Raw genomic sequence first — 23110 nt, forward strand, 5'->3', positions numbered from 1 at the left:
GCCGGCAACTATGACCATGCCAAAGTTCGAAGCTCCACCGGTACAACCGCAAGTAATGTTCCAAGCTCCAAGTGGTTCTGCTTCGCGAGCTTTCGGTGGTATGGGTGGCTCAATGCCGCAGCTTAATTCTGTACATATGCAACCATCCATGCCCACTTTTGGCATGAATTCGAAAGATTTCGAGCGCCAATTGAGTTCCTTGCTGACCAGAAGCCGAACAGGCGCGAACGGCGATGGTAATTCCGAAATCAAATCAGAACTCGAGGCTGTTATAACCGGCTTTACCGACTACTTGAACCACATGCGCCACGAGCTAGAACGACTTCGCAAAGAAAACGAACGGCTTAAGATTCAATTGGCTGAACAACAAGTTAAATTTCAAGTCTTAATAATTACAACAATTCATCAACGGTTGTAGTTTTTTTTCGGTGTGGTGCGTCAAAAGGAGCTGAACGTCTACTAGAGATTAAGCATGTTCGACAATCATTGTAAAATAAACAAACTGAAAACTAAAAAGTTGTAGAAAAATGTCGAGGTAAACGCAAAACAAATTTGAAAAAGATAATTTTGAATTTTTTTGTTACAAAAAGTTGCTGGAATACTAAAAAACTAGCTTTACAAAAACCAAATTTTTACGCTCAAAGTTGAGCTATTCTAAGCTTTTAGGCCATTAAAAAGAGTTATTGTACGCCTGCTCGTTTGCTTTGTTCACTCGAATGAGACGAAAAACTAAAAATTTCAAACTAGTTTTTCTCGACACTGAGATTAGTTTTAAAAATTTCAAAGGTCGTTTGAATCACGATTGTAAGGGCTTTAACTTGATGTATCACCAAACTCTCTCCGATTGTTATTTGTGGCAGCTGATTTGGAATGGAAAAGAAATTAACTAAAACACACGCGGATGCAAATTTCCTCCTCATTTATCAAATGGTCAGAACAAAAAGCTGGTCAATGATGTTGAAAATTTTTTGCAGCAATTTTTGGTTGCTTGTCAGTCTCCACCGCTATACCCTTCCATCAGCAACGACAATGCAGGCTCTTCAGTGTAATAGACCCTACTAGTGATTAAAGTTCAATCTGGGTCCTAAAGGTCAATCTGGGTCATTTTCGTCGTAGGATACATAAGCGAAAAGGAATTCTGAAAACCAATCGTTAATTATTTTTGGTTGGAGACATTTTTCTTCATTTTGATTTAAGGCATGTGGGTATCAGGGGTGGATCTAAGATTTTATCGAGGGGCGGGGATTTTGAAAATTTTGCGACCCTTTTTTTAAGTTGACCAAATTGATTTTGCGAGCACTACCTGTCACTATAAAAACTCTATTATGGCTCAAATTTTTGAAACTTTGCGCAAACTTTTGAAAAAACAAGTCAAAAATAACGTTTTTGAGCATTTTTGGAAAACTTTGATTAAAAAAATGCGTTTTTTGGCGCGCGATCCCCTTCACAATTATGCATAGTGGTGCCGAAGGTGCCATTAGAAAATTTTAGAGTTGGTCAGCCAAGTATGGATGTCACAAAACAGACCAAAGGAGGACCCTTTGATAGTGAGGGGGTTGAATCCCTGAGAGAGGAGCGTCCCCCACTCCACCCTCCCCCTTAATCCGCCCCTATCCAAAAAATTACATTTTTGTTTGGAAGTGTTTGATGGCGCAGTGACGAGCAATGCTAATACTAACAATTTATTTTTTATCTTTGCCAAAGCCCTCTGAAAGTACCTTGTACGCGTTGAATTTTTCGGGCATTAACTTTTTCTGTGGTGTACAATCAGAACCTAGAAAAGCACATGAAAAAGATTTCTTAGCTATGAAAGCAAGTAGCATCCATAGCTCAAAATTTCCGAGTACTCAAAAATGGATAAAAACTGAAAACAGTAATCTGCAAGATCTCAAAACGCAAATTAACAATAATAGTCAGTTTTTTCAACAGTTTCAGAAAGCTCTTCATTGATTATGTGTAACAAAGCCGACGCTCTTTTGAGCCTCTTTTTATGACAGGTTTGGCAAACTAACTTGATACTATCAAACAGAAACATGCGCATATTCATTTTATTAGTTGAAGAAAATTTGTAGATCGGTGTGGTTTAAATTAAAAAGCATGCATTTATTGAGCTAATCATAGAAAACACGCCAGTTCGCTTTACGTGCGTTTGATTCTTTGTCTAATGCAACAAAACTTTGGCACATTTTAAATTTTTCCATTGATTAAACAATTTCTGTAAATATTTTTTCAATTTGACGTGAAAAGCACTATTTTTAAATTGGATCAAAAATATTGAGCTGTTGTATTTTCAGCTTCAATATCTGGATCACTTTTTAATTACAAATGAATTAAAAAAAAAACAATTATGAGCAGCTCAGAATAGAAAAATCACTACAATTTCCTTAAATATGTTGCAATCGCAATCAAACGTACGCTGAAATGCAATGAGTTATATACCTTCTCACAGTTGAGTTGCATATAAAAACGAAAATAAGCGATGATCTCAGATTCGTTTATTGATAAAATGGAAAAGAAATTAAACGACCTTCAATCCCGTCAAAAGCAACACGACTTAACACGGAGACCTGACATCGGGGCCCAATCAAGCTTCTCTGCAGTTCCCAAATACCCACAATCCCCAGTTGGCGCCGATTCGACTCGTAAGTACTCGGATTTGCAGAAACAGATGGACCAAATGCTCGGAATGGTCCGAAGTGAGACCGAGAATGTTCGGAGTCTCGAGTCGCAATTGCATAACCGAGGAGTCTCGGGAACTTCGGGACCCCAAATGCCTCCGCCACCGGCAACTATGACAATGCCAAAGTTCGAAGCTCCACCGGTACAACCGCAAGTAACGTTCCAAGCTCCTAGTGGTTCTGCTTCGCGAGCTTTCGGTGGTATGGGTGGCTCAATGCCGCAGCTTAATTCTGTACATATGCAACCATCCATGCCCACTTTTGGAATGAATTCGAAAGATTTCGAGCGCCAATTGAGTTCCTTGCTGACCAGAAGCCGAACAGGCGCGAACGGCGATGGTAATTCCGAAATCAAATCTGAACTCGAGGCTGTTATAACCGGTTTAACCGACTACTTGAACCACATGCGCCACGAGCTAGAACGACTTCGCAAAGAAAACGAACGACTTAAGATTCAATTGGCTGAACAACAAGTTAAATTTCATGATTCCGAAAACGAGAAACAAGCTATCGCTAACGAAAAACACGAGCTCGAAAAAATACAAGACCAAGCGAGAGAACTGATGGCGAAACTGCAGAATACCGAACGATCAAACGAAGATCTCAGACGAGAGTTAGAAAAATATCCAAACTTTCAAAGTTTAGAGCAAATGAAACAATCAGAAAGAGAACTGCATGCTTTGAAAAGCACTGCCGCCCAGCAAAAAGAAGATTTCCACGCTGAAAGGGAAAATTTGGCATCTCAGCTCAAAAATGAAAAACGAAAATCAGAGGAGCTGCAACGTCGGCTGTATGAAATGGAAAAATTGGACAAAGAATACAACAACTTACAAATTCAGTTCGCATCTATTCAAGCCACTAAGGACTCATTGCGTGAACAGCTGAACAATGCTCAACATGATTTGAAAGTTCACATTGATTCAGCCTTGAAACCAGAAGATTTGTTACGTCATATTCAGGAAATGACCTTGAACGTTGAAAGACAAAGCGGAGATTTGGTACCATACCATGAACATGATTTGGCGGGAAAAGCGTTGTCTGATTTGCAAAAAGTGTTAAATGGGAAATTTAGTGAGAATAAGCGTGAAATGGAGAACTTGCAGAACCTAATTAACTCTTTGCAACAAGATAACAAAGAGATGGACGAGAGTTTGAGAAACGAGCAGGAAAGGCACCGGAAAACGAAAGAGTATTCGCAAACTCAAAGACAACAAGACAAACACCAGTTTGATGAAAAGGTCAAGCAATGGCAGGACGAAATCAGAAAGGTCAAAGAAAGGTCAGAGGTCGATCGAGAGCAGTATGAACAAGAGCTGCACCGTCTGGACGCCGAGAGACGAGAACTTGAAAGCACGATTCGCGAATTAGAAAAGAACCATTTAAGGAAAGAACTCGCAGAATCCGAAAAATTCCATCGCCTGCAAAACGAAGTGGCAGATTTGAAAGATATCGTCAAAACGACCAACGATTCTCATAATAACCAAGTTATGGGCTACGAGAAGCAACTTTCGGACTACGAGCACAAACTAGAAGCGAAGGAAATTAAATGCCATGATTTGGACAAAACGTGTGGTTTGCTGGAGCGAGATTTGACGAAATGTCAACTCGAGGCCGAACAATTGCAGCGTCAAGTTTCAGATTTGAATGAGAAACTAACGCACGAACAAAGAGTATGCGATAAACATCAGGACGCTATCGAAAACTTGAAAAACGAGGAGGCAAAACTGAAATCGGTCATCAAAGTTCAGAAAGAAGACATCTCTAAGTTGAGTCAACTGTTCGAAAAGGCGCTCGAAGGTGGAATTCATAATGAGGAGGTGGGAAAACTGACTCTAGAAGTCGGCAATTTGCAAGCTTATATAACCGGGCAAGACGAAACAATCCGGAAAATGGCCGAAGATTTAAGAAAAGCCGAGTTGGCAGCGCAACAACCTCGGTTTATTAAAGATTCGGATTCGGGAGAAGTCGTGAGAACTGACGATACGAATGCAGGTCTCTATTGCAACGTATTAGAGCATCACAAACTTGAAGATTATCTGGCAGTTTTGAAAAATAAACTGGAGAAAACTTCCAAGGGGAAGAAAATTGACACGAGTTTGAAACGACAGACAAAAGAACTCGATAACGTTTTGTCACAATTGGACAAAAGCAAAGCTGAGTTGGAACAAATTGATGACCAGTTCAAAAACGTAAACAAGAAGTACAAGGCGACTGTCGAGAGGATTGAGCAGTTTCAAAGGGCGCTCAGTGGGGTGACCTTAAACCCAGATATTTTGGACTACTTCAACGGAAAAGGTAACTCACTTTTGCCGCGAGAAGTCGCCGAAGCCTTGCACAAACATGACAGAGTCAAAGAGGAGCTTCAAACTACTGAAGAGAACTTAATAGAAAGGAAACAAGAATTGGAAGTTGCTGAACACAAATTGAAGGAAATCGAAACGCAGAGCACAACAGTTGAAGAAAGGACAAAAAGCGTGATGAAAGTTTACAGCGAGACTAAAAAACAACTGAATAAATCTCAAAGTCAGGCTAAGAAGCTCATTCAGCAAATGACAGCAACAAGTAGTGAGCTTAATCAAGCTTCTTCTGCTTTGAATTCGCTTAAAGGCGAAGTTGAAATTCTGGAGAAGAAGAAATCAGAAGCTGAAGCCGATTTGAAAGATATCAATAAAATCATCGCCAAAAAGAACGACGAGTTTCATACAGTTGAACAAAAAAGGCTTCGAGCTAAGGAGAGCGCAGATGACATTCGAAGCACAGAAGATGAACTTTTCGGTCATTTAAAAGCGAGTGAAAAGGCTCTCATAGAGCGCAAGAACGAGCTTCAAATGCTCGAGACTCAAGCTCAAGAAGAAGCGAGATCTATCCAAGAGATCGAAACCGAAATTATCCGAAAGAAATCCGAGTTGCAGAGTGTGAAAGACGAGCTTTCTTCGAAGCAAGCCGAACTGACAGTGGTGCTGAAAGAAGCCGAAGACAATATGAACAAAAAGACACGCGAGTTGAAAGACTCCAAAGCCGACTTGGATACTCTGCAAGTCGAAATGAATGAGTACGATTCGCTTAAAAACGAGAAGCGCCGAGAGTTGAATGAGATACGAGAAGCATTAAACTCGGAAGAAAACAACCACAGGAATCTGCAAGACTCGATTTCGACGAGTTCAAAGGAGTTGAAGCAACTGCGAGAGATGATTGGAAAAGAGAAAGCGGAACTGGACTCGCTTAGAAACGACAGGAATGATCTGCTGTCTACAAATATTAACCTCGATTTCTAAAGAGACACAACTTGTGTAGAAATATCAACTAAATAAATCCAATTTAATTCCCTTTTCTTGAAAAAAAAGTAATTTACTTCGGTTATTTTCCATTCACTGGAAACTTAACGAGTCGAAATCTGAGACACAGGAGAGATATTCATTATTATTGAAGTCAAGATATATCTATAATCAGTGAATTAATTTTGAAATATGATCTCCAACAAAATAGTAGATGGGCATATTAAGTTTAATAAAGTAGTTTTCTAGGTGTAACTCTGTTTCTGACATATTTCTACATTTCTTATTGCCATAGAATATACTGAGAGTTCCAAGTAAATACTGACATCGCTTTAGTCGCGTTTTATTGCTTATCACTTTGTTTTAATGAGCATTACGAGTCCAAACTGACCCTTTAGTTTATTGATTAATGTGTGCGCGCATGTGTGTGCGTATATGAATAGAATCCATAGACAGGCCATAAAGCATGTCAATTTTGTTTGCAAGTAAAAAGTTTCGCGGAAGCCACGAGGAGCTGTGCAAAAAATGGCAAAAAATTTAAGAAAAGAGCTTGAAGATTAGATCTGTATTATATTTAAACGTTTTGTTTCTGGAATCCACAACAGCAAAAATATCAAAGAAAACCAGCCTTGCTGCGGATTCCGAGAAAACTTTTTTCCTGCCTTGTTGCGGAATCCAGAACAAATTCAAAAGGTAACAAGACTGCTCGTATCAGGGCGAAGCCCTGAATGTTCCGACTGCCTTTTAAGGTTTATGGAGCAATAATAACAATAAGATCATTAATAAATTAAACGTAAAAAAATGAAAAAAAAACTTCCAAAATTTGAAAATTTTTCCATGAAAATCATCCTCTACACGCCATATAAACTACAAAAGAATAGATTTCGCTCCTTGTAACAACTGACCATTCTTACCCCACAAAAAATTTGTTTCTTGATACGCCTACGTTCTAATACATGCTACTAGCAGATACACGAGTTGGTTTTGCTCGCAAACTTTTAAGACCATTTTTTTGCTGTTTCAATCCTAATTAAATATCTTGCTCTAACATATCAGGGTTTCATTACTTGCCTTTTTATTTAAATTGTTGGATTAATGACTCAAACCAAATCCCCTCCACAAAGTTCATAGATCACATATACTTGCTGAGTTTTAAGTTAGGATCCTATTATGATTTTTATTTTAACTTTCAGTTATTCTCTAAAAACTTTTAGCAAATTGTAGCTGGATGGAAACTTTTAAAAGTTGCAGCCTGATGGATTGATATTTGGTCATCTTCGATTTGATAGTTCAACAAGACTGCTCGTATCAGGGCGAAGCCCTGAATGTTCCGACTGCATTTTAATGTTTATGGAGCAGTAATAACCTATAAAAAATTAAATGTAATAAAATTAAATGAAATTTTTTTTCTAAAATTTGAAATTTTTTATGAAAATCATCCCCCCACACGCCATATAAAGTACAAAAGGATAGATTTCGCTTCTTGTAACAAATCAATTATGGCAAATAAGCTTCTTTCAACCAATTTGGAACTATTTCTAAGACGGCTTAAATCTCCGCTTACGCGTTAATAGCGCGAAATACATCGCGCGTTAATTGTCCCAAATTGGCCAAAATGGCAATCTTTAAACCCTCATAACTTTACGAAAAATAATCACAGGTGAAATATCTTTTCAAATTTAAGCTCAGGATAACAATAGCTTTCGAATGATTTAAAAAAATTCCGTCAAAAATGGCTAGTTAAAAAGTCGAAATTTGTCTGAAGAAAAAAAAACCCACCCCGATCACAAATATTCCGTTACTTTCGTATCGAAAGTCGGAACAGTTAGGCCTCTTGATGCAGATTTCAATTTTTCCTGCAACGATATCTCAAACATCCTCAGTGAGAAACTGTTAGGTTTTTCAGATTGCCTCAATTCTTGCAAGTATCGTTGGTATATCTGAATAAGTTTATGTTCGCTTAATGGGGACAAACTCTGCCCAGTGGAGTGCTCTCAAAAGGAAAAAAGTAAAGGTATCGCGGAAGTAATGATAAAATTGCTATAAACAATTTTTCTGAAATTTCTAATTTTTTAATTGATATTTTCAAACTCAAAAGTCAAACCTAAATTTTAGGATGGTCATGATGTGATAAAAAATTAGGGCAAGTTTCAAGGTAATTCTTGATTGGAAACCAAACAAAAACCAAAAAAATTCAAGTGGCACTTAAATGTTCTTTTTGTACAGAGTTACCAAATAACTTGCTGCCTTACGCCTAGTTTGAAAAATCCGGGCAAAAATTATCACAACCAGTCGAATGATAATGCATGCATTTATTATCAAACTTTGAAGTTACCCTTATTGATCATTAATAGCAAAATATGAACAAAATTGCTCGTATCAGGGCGAAGTCCTGAATGTTCCGACTGCCTTTTAAGGTTTATTGAGCAGCAGTAATAACATAAAAAAATTCAATAAACGAAAAATGAAAAATTTTTTTTTATGTTCTGACTGCCTTTTAAGGTTTATGGAGCAGTACGACAACTACAGTTTTCAAATGATATTAAAAAAATCCGTCAAAAATGGCTATTTAAAAAGTCGAAATTTGTCTGAAGAAAAAAAAACCCACCCCAGCACAAATATTCCGTTACTTTCGTATCGAAAGTCGGAACAAAAAATAGAGTTTGTTGGCTAGTTTTGGATTTTTTGAGTGCATATCGAGTCCCATATCGTTAATCTTTTTTGTTTTTTTTTCTGAGGCGCGGTCGCGTCTGTCTGTTCATTATTAGTTAACAGAAGTTTACTGGCTTAACTTAGACCACTTTTTTGGTTAATTTTGGAACAAAATGTTGTTAAGGTTTTTTGGCTTTTGAAAATTGTCACTAACACTAACAGCTGAAAGTGTTCGTTAAAACATTTAAGTTTCGTTAAAACATTTAAGATTTTTTTTGTGAAAATCATCCCCCCACACGCCATATAAAACACAAAGTGATAAATTTTGCTCCTATTAACACAATAATTATGGCAATTAAGCTTCCTTCATCCAATTTGGAACCATTTCTAAGACGGATTGGATCTCCGCTTACGCGTTAATAGCGCGAAATATATAGCGCGTTAGTTGTCCCAAACTGGCCAAAATGACAATCTTCAAACCCCCAAAACTTTACAAAAAATGATCAAGGTGAAATATCTTCTTAAATTTAAGCTCAGGCTAACAATAGCTTTTGGTTGATATAAGAAATTCTGTCAAAAATGGCTAGTTAATAAGTCGAAATTTGTCTGAAGAATAAAAACCCAACCCGAGCACAAATATTCCGTTACTTTCGTTTCAAAAGTTTTGTTAATCCGATCGATAACAAAGCGTTAAGAAACTTCAGCATGTAATTTTTTTATACGCAAATTCATGTATCTCAAAAAACTCGTAAAATTGTTAGCCTGATGTCATACTGCTAGTTTTTCAGATTCAATTCAAAACAAAACAAGACTGCACGTATCAGGGCGAAGCCCTGAATTATCCGACTGCCTTTTAAGGTTTATGGAGCAGTAAGAACATTAAAAAATTAAATGTAATAAAACAAAATGAAAAATTTTTTTTCTAAAATTTGAAATTTTTTAATGAAAATCATCACCCCACACGCCATATAAAGTACAAAAATATAGATTTCACTACTTGCAACAAATCAATTATGGCAAATAAGCTTCTTTCAACCAATTTGGAACGACTTCTAGGACGGGTTAACTCTCCGCTTACGCGTTAATAGCGCGAAATATATCGCGCGCCAATTGTACCAAATTGGCCAAAATGGCAAACTTTAAACCCCCATAACGTAACAAAAAAAGATCACAGGTGAAATATCTTTTCAAATTTGAGCTCATGACAGCAATATCTTTCTAATGATGTTATAAAAATTCTGTCGAAAGTGGTTAGTTAAAAAGTCGACCCACCCCGAGCACACAAACCCACCCCGAGCGCAAATATTCCGTTACTTTCGTATCGAAAGTCGGAACAACAAGACTGCTCGTATATCAGGGCAAAACCCTGAATGTTCCGACTGTCCCTTATTTCATATCGAATAGTTTTTGGGGAAAGAAAATATCGAAAACCTGCAAAATTTGAACAAAATCAAAGTGTAAATTTTTGAGTCGTACTAAATTAATACGACCAATTAGCTAGCCTCAATTCAATTTGGAACAATTTTGTTGAGCGGGAAAAGTCGCCACGCATAATCAATTCGTGTTACGCTCTCAGTGTTAGGAGTAAATTCTTCAAAGCGCGTATAATTTTGTCCAGAACATGGCCAGTTTGGCAATTTTCAGACCTCCAGAACTTACAAAAAATAATCGAAGGTAAAATATTTTTCTACATTTCAACTCAGGAAGTCGATATCTTTAATGGGGTATAAAAATTTTTGTCGAAAACTATTATTTCGATTGGCGAAAATTGGCTGAATTAAAAAAAACCACACCGAGCATAAATATTCCGTTTTCTTCGGAAGTCGGAACAAAAAAATTAAAAACCGTTTTGTCACTGTCTTATACTAGGTTTTGCTTTATTTGGTACAAAGCGTTTCCATTTAAATTCAAAGGCAGGCGAGGATCTAGGATTTTCTCGTGGGAGGGGGCTGATTTTCCATAATGTTTCGAGAATTTTGACGACCTCTTTCTTAGTTCGACCAAATTGGTTTTCCAAGTGTTCACAGAACACTATAAAGTCTCTACTTTGACCAAAAACGTTGCGCCAAAGGCGCTTTTTGTAAACTTGTAGGGTCACTCAACCAAAAATGTGTATCTCAAAATAGTATGGCAGGGCGTCTAATTCCTGAAGGGGGGGGGGGGCATCCGACCCCCTTCAAACCCGCTGGTGCTCTATGGCATAAAGCGTTGTCTTGTGTACAACGGAAAATACAAAATAAAAGTTAGCGAACAATTTCATCGTTCTCTTAAGTTATTTCATATACAAAAATACTGATAGCTCTTCAAAAACATCTTTAAAACAAAACAAGTCTGCTCGTATCAGGGCGAAGCCCTGAATGTTCCGACGGCGTTTTAAGGTCTATGGAGCAGTAATAACATGAAAAATTAATTCTAATAAAAAGTATACACTTTTTTCAATTTGAGATTTTTTGTGAAAACCATCCCCCCACACGCCATATAAAAAACAAAGTGACAGATTTCGCGCCTATTAACATATCTTTGAACCAATTTGGAACGATATCTAACCCTCGGATTGAATCTTCGCTTATGCGTTAATAGCGCGAAATTTATCGCGCGTTAATTGTCCCAAAGTGGCCAAAATGTCATCTTTAAACCCCCATAACTTTACAAAAAATGATTACAGGTGAAAGATTTTTTCATATTTAAGCTCAAGACAACAAAAGCTTTCGAATGATATAATAAAAAATTCCGACAAAAATGGCAAAAAGTCGAAATTTGTCTGAGGAAAAAAACCCACCCCGAGCACCAAAGTTCCGTTACTTTCGTTACAAAAGTCGGAGCAATAATAGGAGAAAATTAAGAAAACTAGAAAAATCATGACTTCCAGAAGGCCAGCAAGTACCATCAGTTCCTAAATATTTGGTTTGTTATACACTTTTCTGGCCTGAGTACTTTTCTTTCTATGACTTGTTGCGGGGAGTTGGATATCACGTATTCACTTACTCACATCAAAATCCAATTTAGTTTTGGAAATTTAATACACAAAAAAAATTTCAATAACTGTCGAATTTTTTTAAGGTCGATTAAATAGATTTTCGGAGCTCTCCCAAATCAAAACAAAGACCCCATTTTGTCCAAATTTTGTGCGCCGTAGGCAAATCTTTGAAAAAACAGGCCAAAGGGCGTTTTCAGGCACTTCTTGGAAAATTTTGACGCAAAAGTTGCGTTTTATCGGCGTGCGCCCTTCCCTCAAAAACAGCATTTTTGGCGCCAATTTCGCTTTAGAAAAATTTTAGGGTCACTTAGCTAAAAGTGGATATCTCAAAATAGTACAGAGGGGGACCCTTTGGTTGGGCACGGTGTCGAATCCCTGATGGTTGGGGGAGAGAGGGCTTTAGCCGCCTCCCCCAAATCCACCCCTGTCGAAAGGCATCATTCTTCTCACTGTTTTATAAATTGAAAAACATTTTGGTTTAATTCAACCAAACTCGTGCTCTAATTATCTCAAATTGAAACAATTCAACCCCCTATAAATTTTTTATTGAAAAGAGTAGCAGTCGAAGTATTTTTTTTCAACTCGAAGCGCAGGACATGAATAGCTTTCATTTTGTAAGAAACACGTCAATGGATATCTCAAAACAGTACAAATGGGGGCCTTTGGCAGGGGGTTGAATCCCTAAGGGGAGGAGGCGTAGTAATCCACCCACCCTTAAACCCGCATCAATAGAACAAAAATATTTCGGTATAGTTAGCCCAAACACACGCTCTAATTATTTGAAGTTGAACATTTGAACCCCATCTGAGTTTTTTTATTGAGACGTGTAGCAGTCGAAGTTTTTTTTTCAATGCGAAGCGCAGGGCATGGATTTTTTTCAGATCCTAAGAAACTCATCATTGGATATCTCAAAATAGTACAAAGGGTATAGCGTTTAGTAAGGGATTGAATCCCTGAGAAGAGGAGGCTTTCACTCCCCCTAAATCTGCATCAAAAGAACGAAAAACATTTCGGCTTAATTAACCCAAACTCGCGCTCTAATTGTTTCAAATGGAAACATTTGATTCCCTTATTAATTTTTTTTGAGAAGTATAACAGTCAAAATATTTTCTTTCAACGCAAAGAGCAGGGCATGGATACCTTTCAGATTGGAAGAAACTCGTCAATGAATTTCTCAAAATATCACAAAGGGATGGTTTTTGAGAGGAGCTCAAAGCCTGAGAGGAGGCATCCACCACCCCCCCCCCCCCCCCCTCCTCGCTAAACCCGCATCAAAAGAACAAAAAACATTTCGGTTTGATTCACCCAAACTCGCGCTCTAATTTTTTCAAATTGTAACATTTGAACCCTATATTAATTTTTTCAATGAAAAGTGTAATGGTCGAATCAATTTTTCAACGCGAAGCGCAGGGCATGGATACTTTTCAGATTGTAAGAAACTCCTCAATGGATTTCTCAAAATAGTACAAAGTGAGGGTTTTTGGCAGGGGGTCCAGTCCAAAAATTTTTTTTTGAAAAGTGTAGCAGTCCAAGAATTTTTTTTTCAAATGGCAGCACAGGACATGGATACCTTTCAAATTGTAAGAAACTTGTCAATGGAAATCTTAAAATAAAACAAAGGTGGGCCTTTGGCAGGAGAATGAATCCGTGAGGAGAGGAAGCGTAATCCCCCACCCTTTAAACGGCATAAAAAATACAAACATTTCGGTTTAAGTCACCCAAACTTGCGCTCTAATTACTTCAAATTGAAAGGCGTCCAAACCTTTTAAATCGTAATTTAAAAAACGGCAAACATTTTTGTTTAATTCACCCAAACTCGCGCTCTAATCACTTCAAATTGAAACATTTGAACCTCATTTTAGTTTTTTTATTGAGAAGTGTAGCAGTCCAAATATTTTTTTAAATCGCAGCTCAGGACACGGATACCTTTCAGATTCTAAGAAAATCGTCAATGGATATCTTAAAATAGTACAAAGGGGGGCCTTTGGCAGGAGAATGAATCCGTGAGTGGAGGAAGCGTAATCCCCCACCCTTAAATTGGCATAAAAAAACGACAAACATTTCGTTTTAATTCACCCAAATTCGCGCTCCAAATATTTCAAATTGCAACATTTGAAATTCATATTAATTTTTTTTATTGAGAATTGTAGTTTTCCAAGTATTTTTTTTAAATCGAAGCGCAGGGCACGGATACCTTTCAGATTGTATGAAACTCGTCAATGGACTTCTCAAAACAGTACAAAAGGGGGCTGTTGGCAGGAGAATGAATCCCTGAGGGGAGGAGGCGTAATCCCCCACCCTTAAATCCGCATCAATAGAACGAAAAACACTTTGGTTTAGTTAACCCAAACACGCGCTCTAATGATTTCAAATTGAATCATGTTGACCCAAAATCATAACTTTATTGACAAGTGTTGCAGCCGAAGTTTTTTTTTCAACTCGAAGCGCAGTGCATAGATACTTTTCAGATTTCTAGAAAATTGTCAATGGATATCTCAAAACAGTACAAAGGGAGGGTGTTTTGGCAGTGGGCGAGTCCATGAGGGGAGGAGGCGTCCATTTTTCCCCATAAATCTTCATCAGAAGAACGAAAAACATTTGGTTTAATTAACCCAAATTTGCGCTCTAATTGTTTCAAATGGAAACATTTGAACCCCATATCAATTTTTTATTGAGAAGTGTAGCAGTCTAATAATTTTTTTCAATATGAACCGCAGGGCATGGATTTTTTTTCAGATTGTAAGAAACTCGTCACTGGATTTCTCAAAATAGTACAAATGGAAGGTTTTTGGCAGGGGGTCGAAGCCCTGAGGGGAGTACGCGTCCAACCCCCTTAAATCCGCACAAAAAAAAACGAAAAACATTTCGGTTTTATTCACCCAAACTCGCGCTCTAATCATTTCCAATTGAAACATTTAAACCTCATATTAGTTTTTTTTATTGAGAAGTGTAGCAGTCCAAGTATTTTTTTTCAAATCGAAGCGCAGGACACGGATACATTTCAGATTGTAATAAACTCGTCATTAGATATCTCAAAATAGTAAAAAGGGGGGCCTTTGGCTGGAGAATGAATCCGTGAGGAGAGGAAGCGTAATCCCCCTCCCTTAAATCCGCACCAATAGAACGAAAATCATTTTGGTTTAGTTAACCCAAACACGCGCTCTAATGATATCAAATTGAAACAGTTCGACACAATATTAATTTTTTTAATGAGAAGTGTAGCAGTCCAAGTATTTTTTTTTCAAATCGAAGCGCATGGCACGGATACCCTTCAGATTGTAAGAAACTCGTCAATGGATATCTCAAAACAGTACAGAGGGGGTGCTGTTGGCAGGAGATTGAATCCCCACCCTTAAATTGGCATAAAAAAACGACAAACATTTCGTTTTAATTCACCCAAATTCGCGCTCCAAATATTTCAAATTGCAACATTTGAAATTCATATTAATTTTTTTTATTGAGAATTGTAGTTTTCCAAGTATTTTTTTTAAATCGAAGCGCAGGGCACGGATACCTTTCAGATTGTATGAAACTCGTCAATGGACTTCTCAAAACAGTACAAAAGGGGGTTGTTGGCAGGAGAATGAATCCCTGAGGGGAGGAGGCGTAATCCCCCACCCTTAAATCCGCATCAATAGAACGAAAAACACTTTGGTTTAGTTAACCCAAACACGCGCTCTAATGATTTCAAATTGAATCATGTTGACCCAAAATCATAATTTTATTGACAAGTGTTGCAGCCGAAGTTTTTTTTTCAACTCGAAGCGCAGTGCATAGATACTTTTCAGATTTCTAGAAAATTGTCAATGGATATCTCAAAACAGTACAAAGGGAGGGTGTTTTGGCAGTGGGCGAGTCCATGAGGGGAGGAGGCGTCCATTTTTCCCCATAAATCTTCATCAGAAGAACGAAAAACATTTGGTTTAATTAACCCAAATTTGCGCTCTAATTATTTCAAATGGAAACATTTGAACCCCATATCAATTTTTTATTGAGAAGTGTAGCAGTCTAATAATTTTTTTCAATGTGAACCGCAGGGCATGGATTTTTTTTCAGATTGTAAGAAACTCGTCACTGGATTTCTCAAAATAGTACAAATGGAAGGTTTTTGGCAGGGGGTCGAAGCCCTGAGGGGAGTACGCGTCCAACCCCCTTAAATCCGCACAAAAAAACGAAAAACATTTCGGTTTTATTCACCCAAACTCGCGCTCTAATCATTTCCAATTGAAACATTTAAACCTCATATTAGTTTTTTTTATTGAGAAGTGTAGCAGTCCAAGTATTTTTTTTCAAATCGAAGCGCAGGACACGGATACATTTCAGATTGTAATAAACTCGTCATTAGATATCTCAAAATAGTAAAAAGGGGGGCCTTTGGCTGGAGAATGAATCCGTGAGGAGAGGAAGCGTAATCCCCCTCCCTTAAATCCGCACCAATAGAACGAAAATCATTTTGGTTTAGTTAACCCAAACACGCGCTCTAATGATATCAAATTGAAACAGTTCGACACAATATTAATTTTTTTAATGAGAAGTGTAGCAGTCCAAGTATTTTTTTTTCAAATCGAAGCGCATGGCACGGATACCCTTCAGATTGTAAGAAACTCGTCAATGGATATCTCAAAACAGTACAGAGGGGGTGCTGTTGGCAGAAGATTGAATCCCCACCCTTAAATTGGCATAAAAAAACGACAAACATTTCGTTTTAATTCACCCAAATTCGCGCTCCAAATATTTCAAATTGCAACATTTGAAATTCATATTAATTTTTTTTATTGAGAATTGTAGTTTTCCAAGTATTTTTTTTTAAATCGAAGCGCAGGGCACGGATACCTTTCAGATTGTATGAAACTCGTCAATGGACTTCTCAAAACAGTACAAAAGGGGGCTGTTGGCAGGAGAATGAATCCCTGAGGGGAGGAGGCGTAATCCCCCACCCTTAAATCCGCATCAATAGAACGAAAAACACTTTGGTTTAGTTAACCCAAACACGCGCTCTAATGATTTCAAATTGAATCATGTTGACCCAAAATCATAATTTTATTGACAAGTGTTGCAGCCGAAGTTTTTTTTTCAACTCGAAGCGCAGTGCATAGATACTTTTCAGATTTCTAGAAAATTGTCAAACCCCCCCCCCCATAAATCTGAATCGGAAGAACGAAAAACATTTGGTTTAATTAACCCAGATTTCCGCTCTAATAATTTCAACTGGAAACATTTGAACCCCATATTAATTTTTTATTGAGTAGTATAGCAGTCTAATAATTTTTTTCAACGTGAATCGCAGGGCATGGATTTTTTTTCAGATTGTAAGAAACTCATCACTGGATATCTCAAAATCCTACAAAGGGTGGGGCCTTTGGCAGGGGATTGAATTCCTGAGGAGAGCAGGCTTTCAATCCCCCCCCATAAATCCCCATCAAAAGAGCGAAAAACATTTCGGCGTATTTAAATCAAATTCGCGCTCTATTATTTCCAATTGAAATTTTTTACCCTATGTCAATTTTTTAGCACTCGAAGAGTTTTTTTCAACTTGAAGCTCAAGGCGAGGTTACTTTTCAGATTGTAAGAAACTCGTCAATGGATATCTCAAAATAGATACCTTTCAGATTGCAAGAAAATAATCAATGGATATCTCAAAACAGTACAAAGGGGGGGGGGGAGCTTTGGCGTCGGTCGAATCCAAGAGGGGAGGAGGCGTCCATTACCCCCCCCCCCCCCTAAGTCTTCATCAGAAGAACGAAAAACATTTTGTTTAATTAACCCAAATTTGCGCTCTAATTATTTCAATTGGAAACACTTGAACCCCATATTAATTTTTTATTGAGTAGTGTAGCAGTCTAATATTTTTTTTCAACGTGAATCGCAGGGCATGGATTTTTTTTTCAGATTGTAAGAAACTCGTCACTGTATATCTCAAAATCGTACAAAGGGTGGGGCTTTTTGCAGGGTATCAAATTCCTGAGGAGAGGAGGCTTTCAAACACCCCCCCCCCCCCCCATAAATCCCCATCAAAAGAGCGAAAAACATTTCGGCTTAAATAAATCAAATTCGCGCTCTATTTGTTTCAAATTGAAACTTTTCAACCCCATATCAATTTTTTAGCAGTCGAAGATTTTTTTTTTTCAACTTGAAGCTCAAAGCGACGAGGGTACTTTTCAGATTGTAAGAAACTAGTCAATGGATATCTCAAAATAGTACAAAGGCGGGGGACCTTTGACCTTTGGCAGGGGGTCGAATCCTTGAAAGATGGAGGAAGCCACCACCGCCCCCACTAAAACCGCCTCAGAAGAACGAAAATTGTTTCGATTTAATTGACCCAAACTTTTGCTCTAAATATTACAATTTTAATCTTTTGAACCCCATATTAATTTTCCTTATTGAAAAGTGTAGCAGTCGAAGTAAATTTTCTCAACTCGAAGCGCAGGGCAAGCATATCTTTCAGATTGTAAGAAACGCGTCAGTGAATATCTGAAAACAGTAAAAATGTGGGGGGGGGGGGCTTTGTCAAGGGATCGAAGCCCTGAGGGGAGCGAGGAGGCGTCCGCCACTCCCCCCCCCCCCCCGACTAAATCCGCATCCAAAGAACGAAAAACATTTCGGTTTAATTAACCCAAACTCGCGCTCTAATTATTTCAACTTGAAACATTTGAACCCCATATAGATTTTTTCATTGAAAAGTGTAACATTCGACGTTTTTTTTCAACGCGAAGCGCAGGGCATGGATACTTTTCAGATTGTAAAAAACTCGTCAATGGATTTCTCAAAAAAATACAAAGGGGGGGGCTTTTGGCAGGGGGTCGAAGCCCTGTGGGGAGGAGGCGTAATCCCCCAACTATAAATCCACGTCAATAGAACGAAAAACACTTCGGTTTAGTTAACATAAACACGCGCTCAAATTATTTGAAACTCATAATATTTTTTTATTGAGAAGTGTAACAGTCGAAGTACTTTTTTTCAACGCGAAGCGCAGGGCATGGATACTTATCAGGTTGGAAGAAACTCGTCAATGGATTTCTGAATAAGGGGGAGGGCCTTTGGCAGGGGGTCGAAATCCGCATCAAAAAAAGGAAACACATTTCGGTTTAATTAACCCAAACTCGCGCTCTAATTATTTCAAATTGAAACATTTGAACCCCACATTTTTTTTGAGAAGTGTAACAGTCGAAGTATTTTTTTCAACGTGAAGCGCAGGGCATGGATACTTTTCAGATTGTAAAAAACTCGTCAAAAGAGGCCATTGAAAATGGCGAGTTTGTCTGAAAAAAAATGATGGCACAAATATTCTGTACTTTCTTGTTCGTTTTTCCACCAATCTTGTAATTTTTTGGCACCAAATCAAAAAAGTTTTGTTTCTGGGCAAAAAAGACTTTTTTTTATTTTTCTCAAGTCGCGTTTTTCAAATGTTCAAAGACAAAAACAAAAACAAAATCAAAAACAAAAATTTTTGAAGTTGTTGAGGTCAAACCTAACAAGATATAGATCGAACCTAGGTGAAAACCAATGAGTTGTCTTAAAATAATCAACACCAACAAGAGAATATGAAGAAAAATATTACAAATCTTTCAAAGTTTCTTAGACCAGTATTTTAAAAAAAATCTTAGACAATTTAACAATTATTTCTCAGCCTGTTAAGTCCGTTAAACATTCTTGGCAGTGCTATCAACCCAAACGTATCAAGTCATTGACCGATTAATTATCAAGTTTATCTGTACTTATAATAAAAAACTGTGTATTTATTTGTCTGTTGCTAATTTCCTCGCAGGATAGTAAGAGTGTCGTATAATTTTTGTGAAGTAGTATCGTACGGCTCTAAGTTTAATTTATTTTGTCTACGCATTGAAGCAAGAAACTTATTGGAAAATCGCTAGAAAAAAATGAACATAAATTGATAAAAGGGTATGTTAAACACCATTACGTAGAGTTCCACAAATGGTTATACAACTAATTTGAAAAAAAAATTGGTTACTTAGATCGTTACATAGAATTAACCTGAAGTATCTATTTGATTTTCAGTTTCAATGCATCTTTCAGAATTTAGATAGTAAATATTTGGCTGCAGAAAACAACACTTCGAGCATGAAAATTCCGAATTTATCTACTGGAGCCGGACCTAATACTGCCCATTATACAATCTACAGGTAAGAAGAGTAAATAAATCAATGCCAGTAGTTTAATTTGTTTTAGTATTTAGTTTAATTCTATCTAATGTAGTTGCATTACATTGCAGTAAAGTAAGTACTTCATTTAAGTCCATAATTTTTTTTCTTTTCCGATTTGATTGTATTTATGACTGTCACCATCCAAGATGAAGTGAATTATTACTGATGTACTTGTCCAGGAACTTTTCCAGAGGTGCGAAATAGTCTAACAACGGCTGAACACTCAAAGTAGGTTGCCCCGTAGCTTTTTGCATTGCCTCCGGCCATGGCTTTGAAGATCCCATGCTAAGCATTTCTCGAAACTTCGCAGTGGCTGTTTTGTTCCCGGAAATGTTGCAATTATGCAACGGAATTCCTCTTTGAAATTGATCCTCGCACATCGATTTGAGAAATTGGAATTTGTAGACTTTCGCCAGAGTATACCGCGAATAGTTTTCGTAGAAGTTAGCTACGTGATATTTTGCAGCGACGTCAAAATATTCCTCGCCTCTAGGTTTTCCGTCCGGGGTTGTAATTCCTTGCAGTTTCAAGGTTAACGACCACCAATGCGCGTTCAGTTTGTTCCGAGGAATCTTTTTCCGATCATAATCAACCATCCATTGGTCGTATAAAATACCATTTGGGATGAACATTAGCTCATCACAAGCCGTTTGAATCAGTTTCGAAATTTCTAACTTATGCAACGTTTCTTCATTTTCTGCCACTTCTTTAGCGATCCATCCGTGTTTTATCAATTCTGGCATGCCCACTCCAAGGAACTGAAATGTGTCTCCAATAGCTTCATGGAACCCTGGGTTGGCGCCTTCCTTGTTCAAGTACCTCTGATTTTTGTAGTAGTGGTAGTAATAAATGTGACCCATTTCGTGTATGAACGTCTTGTAAGTATCCGAGTCAACTTTACCACACATCGAAAGTCGTAGGTCATCGTTGGGAAGGGAATGAGCCGAAGCATGACAATCAGCTTTAGCGGGAGGTTTCGGCTCCACATACTCGGACCTCTCCCAGAACGACTTCGGCAACTCGTCGAAACCGAGATCTTTGTAGAAGTTAATACAATGCTCTAGAAGTGCAGTTATATTATCGCCAAACGTTCTTTTCAAAGCGGGCGTTGTTTCCACAGTGGGCAAGCTTGGATAGGGCTCGACGATATCAGCCACATCAAATTTTTGGCTCCACAAATTTCCAGTGAGGTGAGCTGGAATTGGTCCTTTTGGGTCGACATTCTCAAACCCATAGAATTGTCCTAACTTATGTCTCAAATAGGAATGCATTTTCTTGTAAAGTGGGCCAATTTTTGACAAGATGTGGTCCCACTCCTTCTGATAATCATCCAACGACATCTCATATTTTCTGACCCAATTATCAACCGCGATTTCCATACCCCATTTTTGGGCCCATTTGTTTTGAATCGCTCTATATTGAGTCCAAAACGGTTTTATTTTGGGGATTAATTCCTTTCGGTACTGCTCATAAAGCCATTTTGAGTTGGTGATGTTTCGTTCGTGGATGATTCGCGTCGATAAGTCAGGTTCGATTCTGTAGCAAGTCCTGTTTGGTTTAGCATCTGTTTTGTTACACACTTTGCCGAAGTTGTAGATGCCTTTGATTGTGTTCTCTAGTTCACCAGATGCCGAGCTTTCCTTTGGATCTAAACAAAGCTCACAAATTGTAGGAAGATAAAAAAAACAGAAAGGAGAGAGCTTTGATTTTTAATTTCATAGAGTCTAGTATTATGTAATGATCAAAATAGTTTCCCAACAGCTCCTGAAATAGATTCACTATTTACTTATTAAACTAATAGCCCAGCTAAAGCTGGAGGCACCTGTTTGATGTTTTTAGGAAGGGGTTATACTGATGCGGGAGGACATGTACAATGATCATAACTTTTTCCAAAACCATGGTTGTTTATTTACTAAAGTAAGCTATTAGCCGCCTTTTAGAGAAATTTTCTACTTCTCGTTCTAAAAATTGATTTCTTTTTCTCAAATTTGACAGGATAGTTTTCGAGAAAAGCATAAAATTTTTCTAAAAACGGTCAAAATACAAACATTTGATTTTGTTCTAAATCTATTCGAAGTTTCTATACTTAAAGCATCCCGGGTTGACAAAAAATGCTTATGATACAATTTCATATATGAAAAAAATGCTTATCATACTCTTCCATACAATTTCACAGAGTAAAAGTGTATGTATAAAAATAGCAAAATAAGCATTTTTTTCAAAATATGAATTTGTATGATAAGCATTTTTTCCATACTATGAAATTGTATGACAAGCATTTTTTCCATAAATGAAAATTCAAAAAATTTTTGTTTCGAAATTTAACCAAGGATTTTTTGTCATGAGAAAACCCAGAGTGTAGCTGGCAGCTACTACGCAGATAAACTGCATTTAGTGGTTTTAGCCATAAAAGTTAATTTTAAACCCTTTCACATGGAAATATATACCAAAAAAGTAACTTTTTGAATATGGCTAGATAATTTTTAGCTGGAAAATTATGATGGTTGAGAAAAACGGCCTGTTTTTTTTAAAAATTGATTTTTATCTTAGCAAATGAAAACAAAGATAATAATCGCTTTTACAAAAAAAAACATTTTCATGTAATTTTTGGATTTTTCGGGTGAGAAGCTTATCACGGGACTACGTTATAAACTCAAAAATGTCAAATTTTGCATGCATTGTTTTTTCTTAAAACTTATATTTTAGCACAAATGCAAATTTGCAGCCAAAAAAGGGATTACAAATTTTTTACCTCAAATTTCTATTTTTGTTTATGAAAAAAATGCACATCATACAATTTTAATATATGAAAACTTTATGATAAGCATTTTTCTGACCGAAATTAAATTTATGTTTTTGATTGTCAATATGCCCTCTATCATAAATATTCTCATTTAAATCTATTTAAAGTTACCCAAACACCTTTTTTGGTGATTTTTGAAAAAAAAATTCTATGACGAAATGACTATTTTATCATTTTCATGCATGATAATTGTATGATAAGCATTTTTTTCCATAGACCTTCATATATGAAAACCGTATGATAAGCATTTTTTCTTCTATGGACGTCAACCCGGGATGGTAATAGCCCCTTATGCAGGAAAGATTGCTAAAACGTGTTCTTTTAACTCTTTCAGATTAAGTGAAAGAGGTTTTTCAGAGCAGATCTAAGCACCATGTTTTTTTTATTGAGCCACACACTTCAGAATCGGCGTGGTAGTCATTGGACAAAATTTAAAAAATTTCCAAAAATGCGCAAAACTGAGCATTTTTATGCGACAAACTTTTTTCAAAAACAGTGGCTGGCCCTTTGCGCAGAAAAAAATCAATCAAGCTGCTTTTTTTCGATTCATCCCTAAATCTCAG

The 23110-nt window shown here is 37.3% G+C and overlaps 3 protein-coding genes across 5 annotated transcripts in view; 2 read left to right on the forward strand and 1 right to left on the reverse strand.

Moving 5' to 3' along the window:
• LOC134846947 (WD repeat-containing protein 49-like) overlaps window positions 1–23110 on the forward strand; it is a 232270-nt gene that overhangs the window by 118279 nt on the left and 90881 nt on the right. The window lies entirely within an intron of this gene.
• Window positions 2035–6149, forward strand: LOC134845912 (restin homolog). Of its 2 annotated transcripts, none has more exons than XM_063863040.1 (2): window positions 2035–2143; window positions 2450–6149. In XM_063863040.1, the coding sequence occupies exon 2, from the start codon at window positions 2480–2482 to the stop codon at window positions 5951–5953; it is 3474 nt and encodes a 1157-aa protein (XP_063719110.1). In that variant the 5' UTR covers window positions 2035–2143; window positions 2450–2479; the 3' UTR covers window positions 5954–6149. The 2 variants fall into 2 exon arrangements, with proteins under 2 accessions (XP_063719110.1, XP_063719111.1); XM_063863041.1 differs by having other exon boundaries at window positions 2062–2143; window positions 2432–6149.
• The window catches only part of LOC134845820 (angiotensin-converting enzyme-like), a gene marked incomplete in the record, with an annotated part of 13174 nt that continues 9706 nt past the window's right edge, over window positions 19643–23110 (reverse strand). The window contains 1 exon segment of the mRNA XM_063862901.1: window positions 19643–21392. Within this exon segment, the coding sequence (XP_063718971.1) occupies window positions 19879–21392 (1514 nt within the window).

The sequence above is a fragment of the Symsagittifera roscoffensis genome, chromosome 5 (assembly GCF_963678635.1).
Source record: "Symsagittifera roscoffensis chromosome 5, txSymRosc1.1, whole genome shotgun sequence".
Classification (NCBI taxonomy): domain Eukaryota; kingdom Metazoa; phylum Xenacoelomorpha; order Acoela; family Convolutidae; genus Symsagittifera; species Symsagittifera roscoffensis.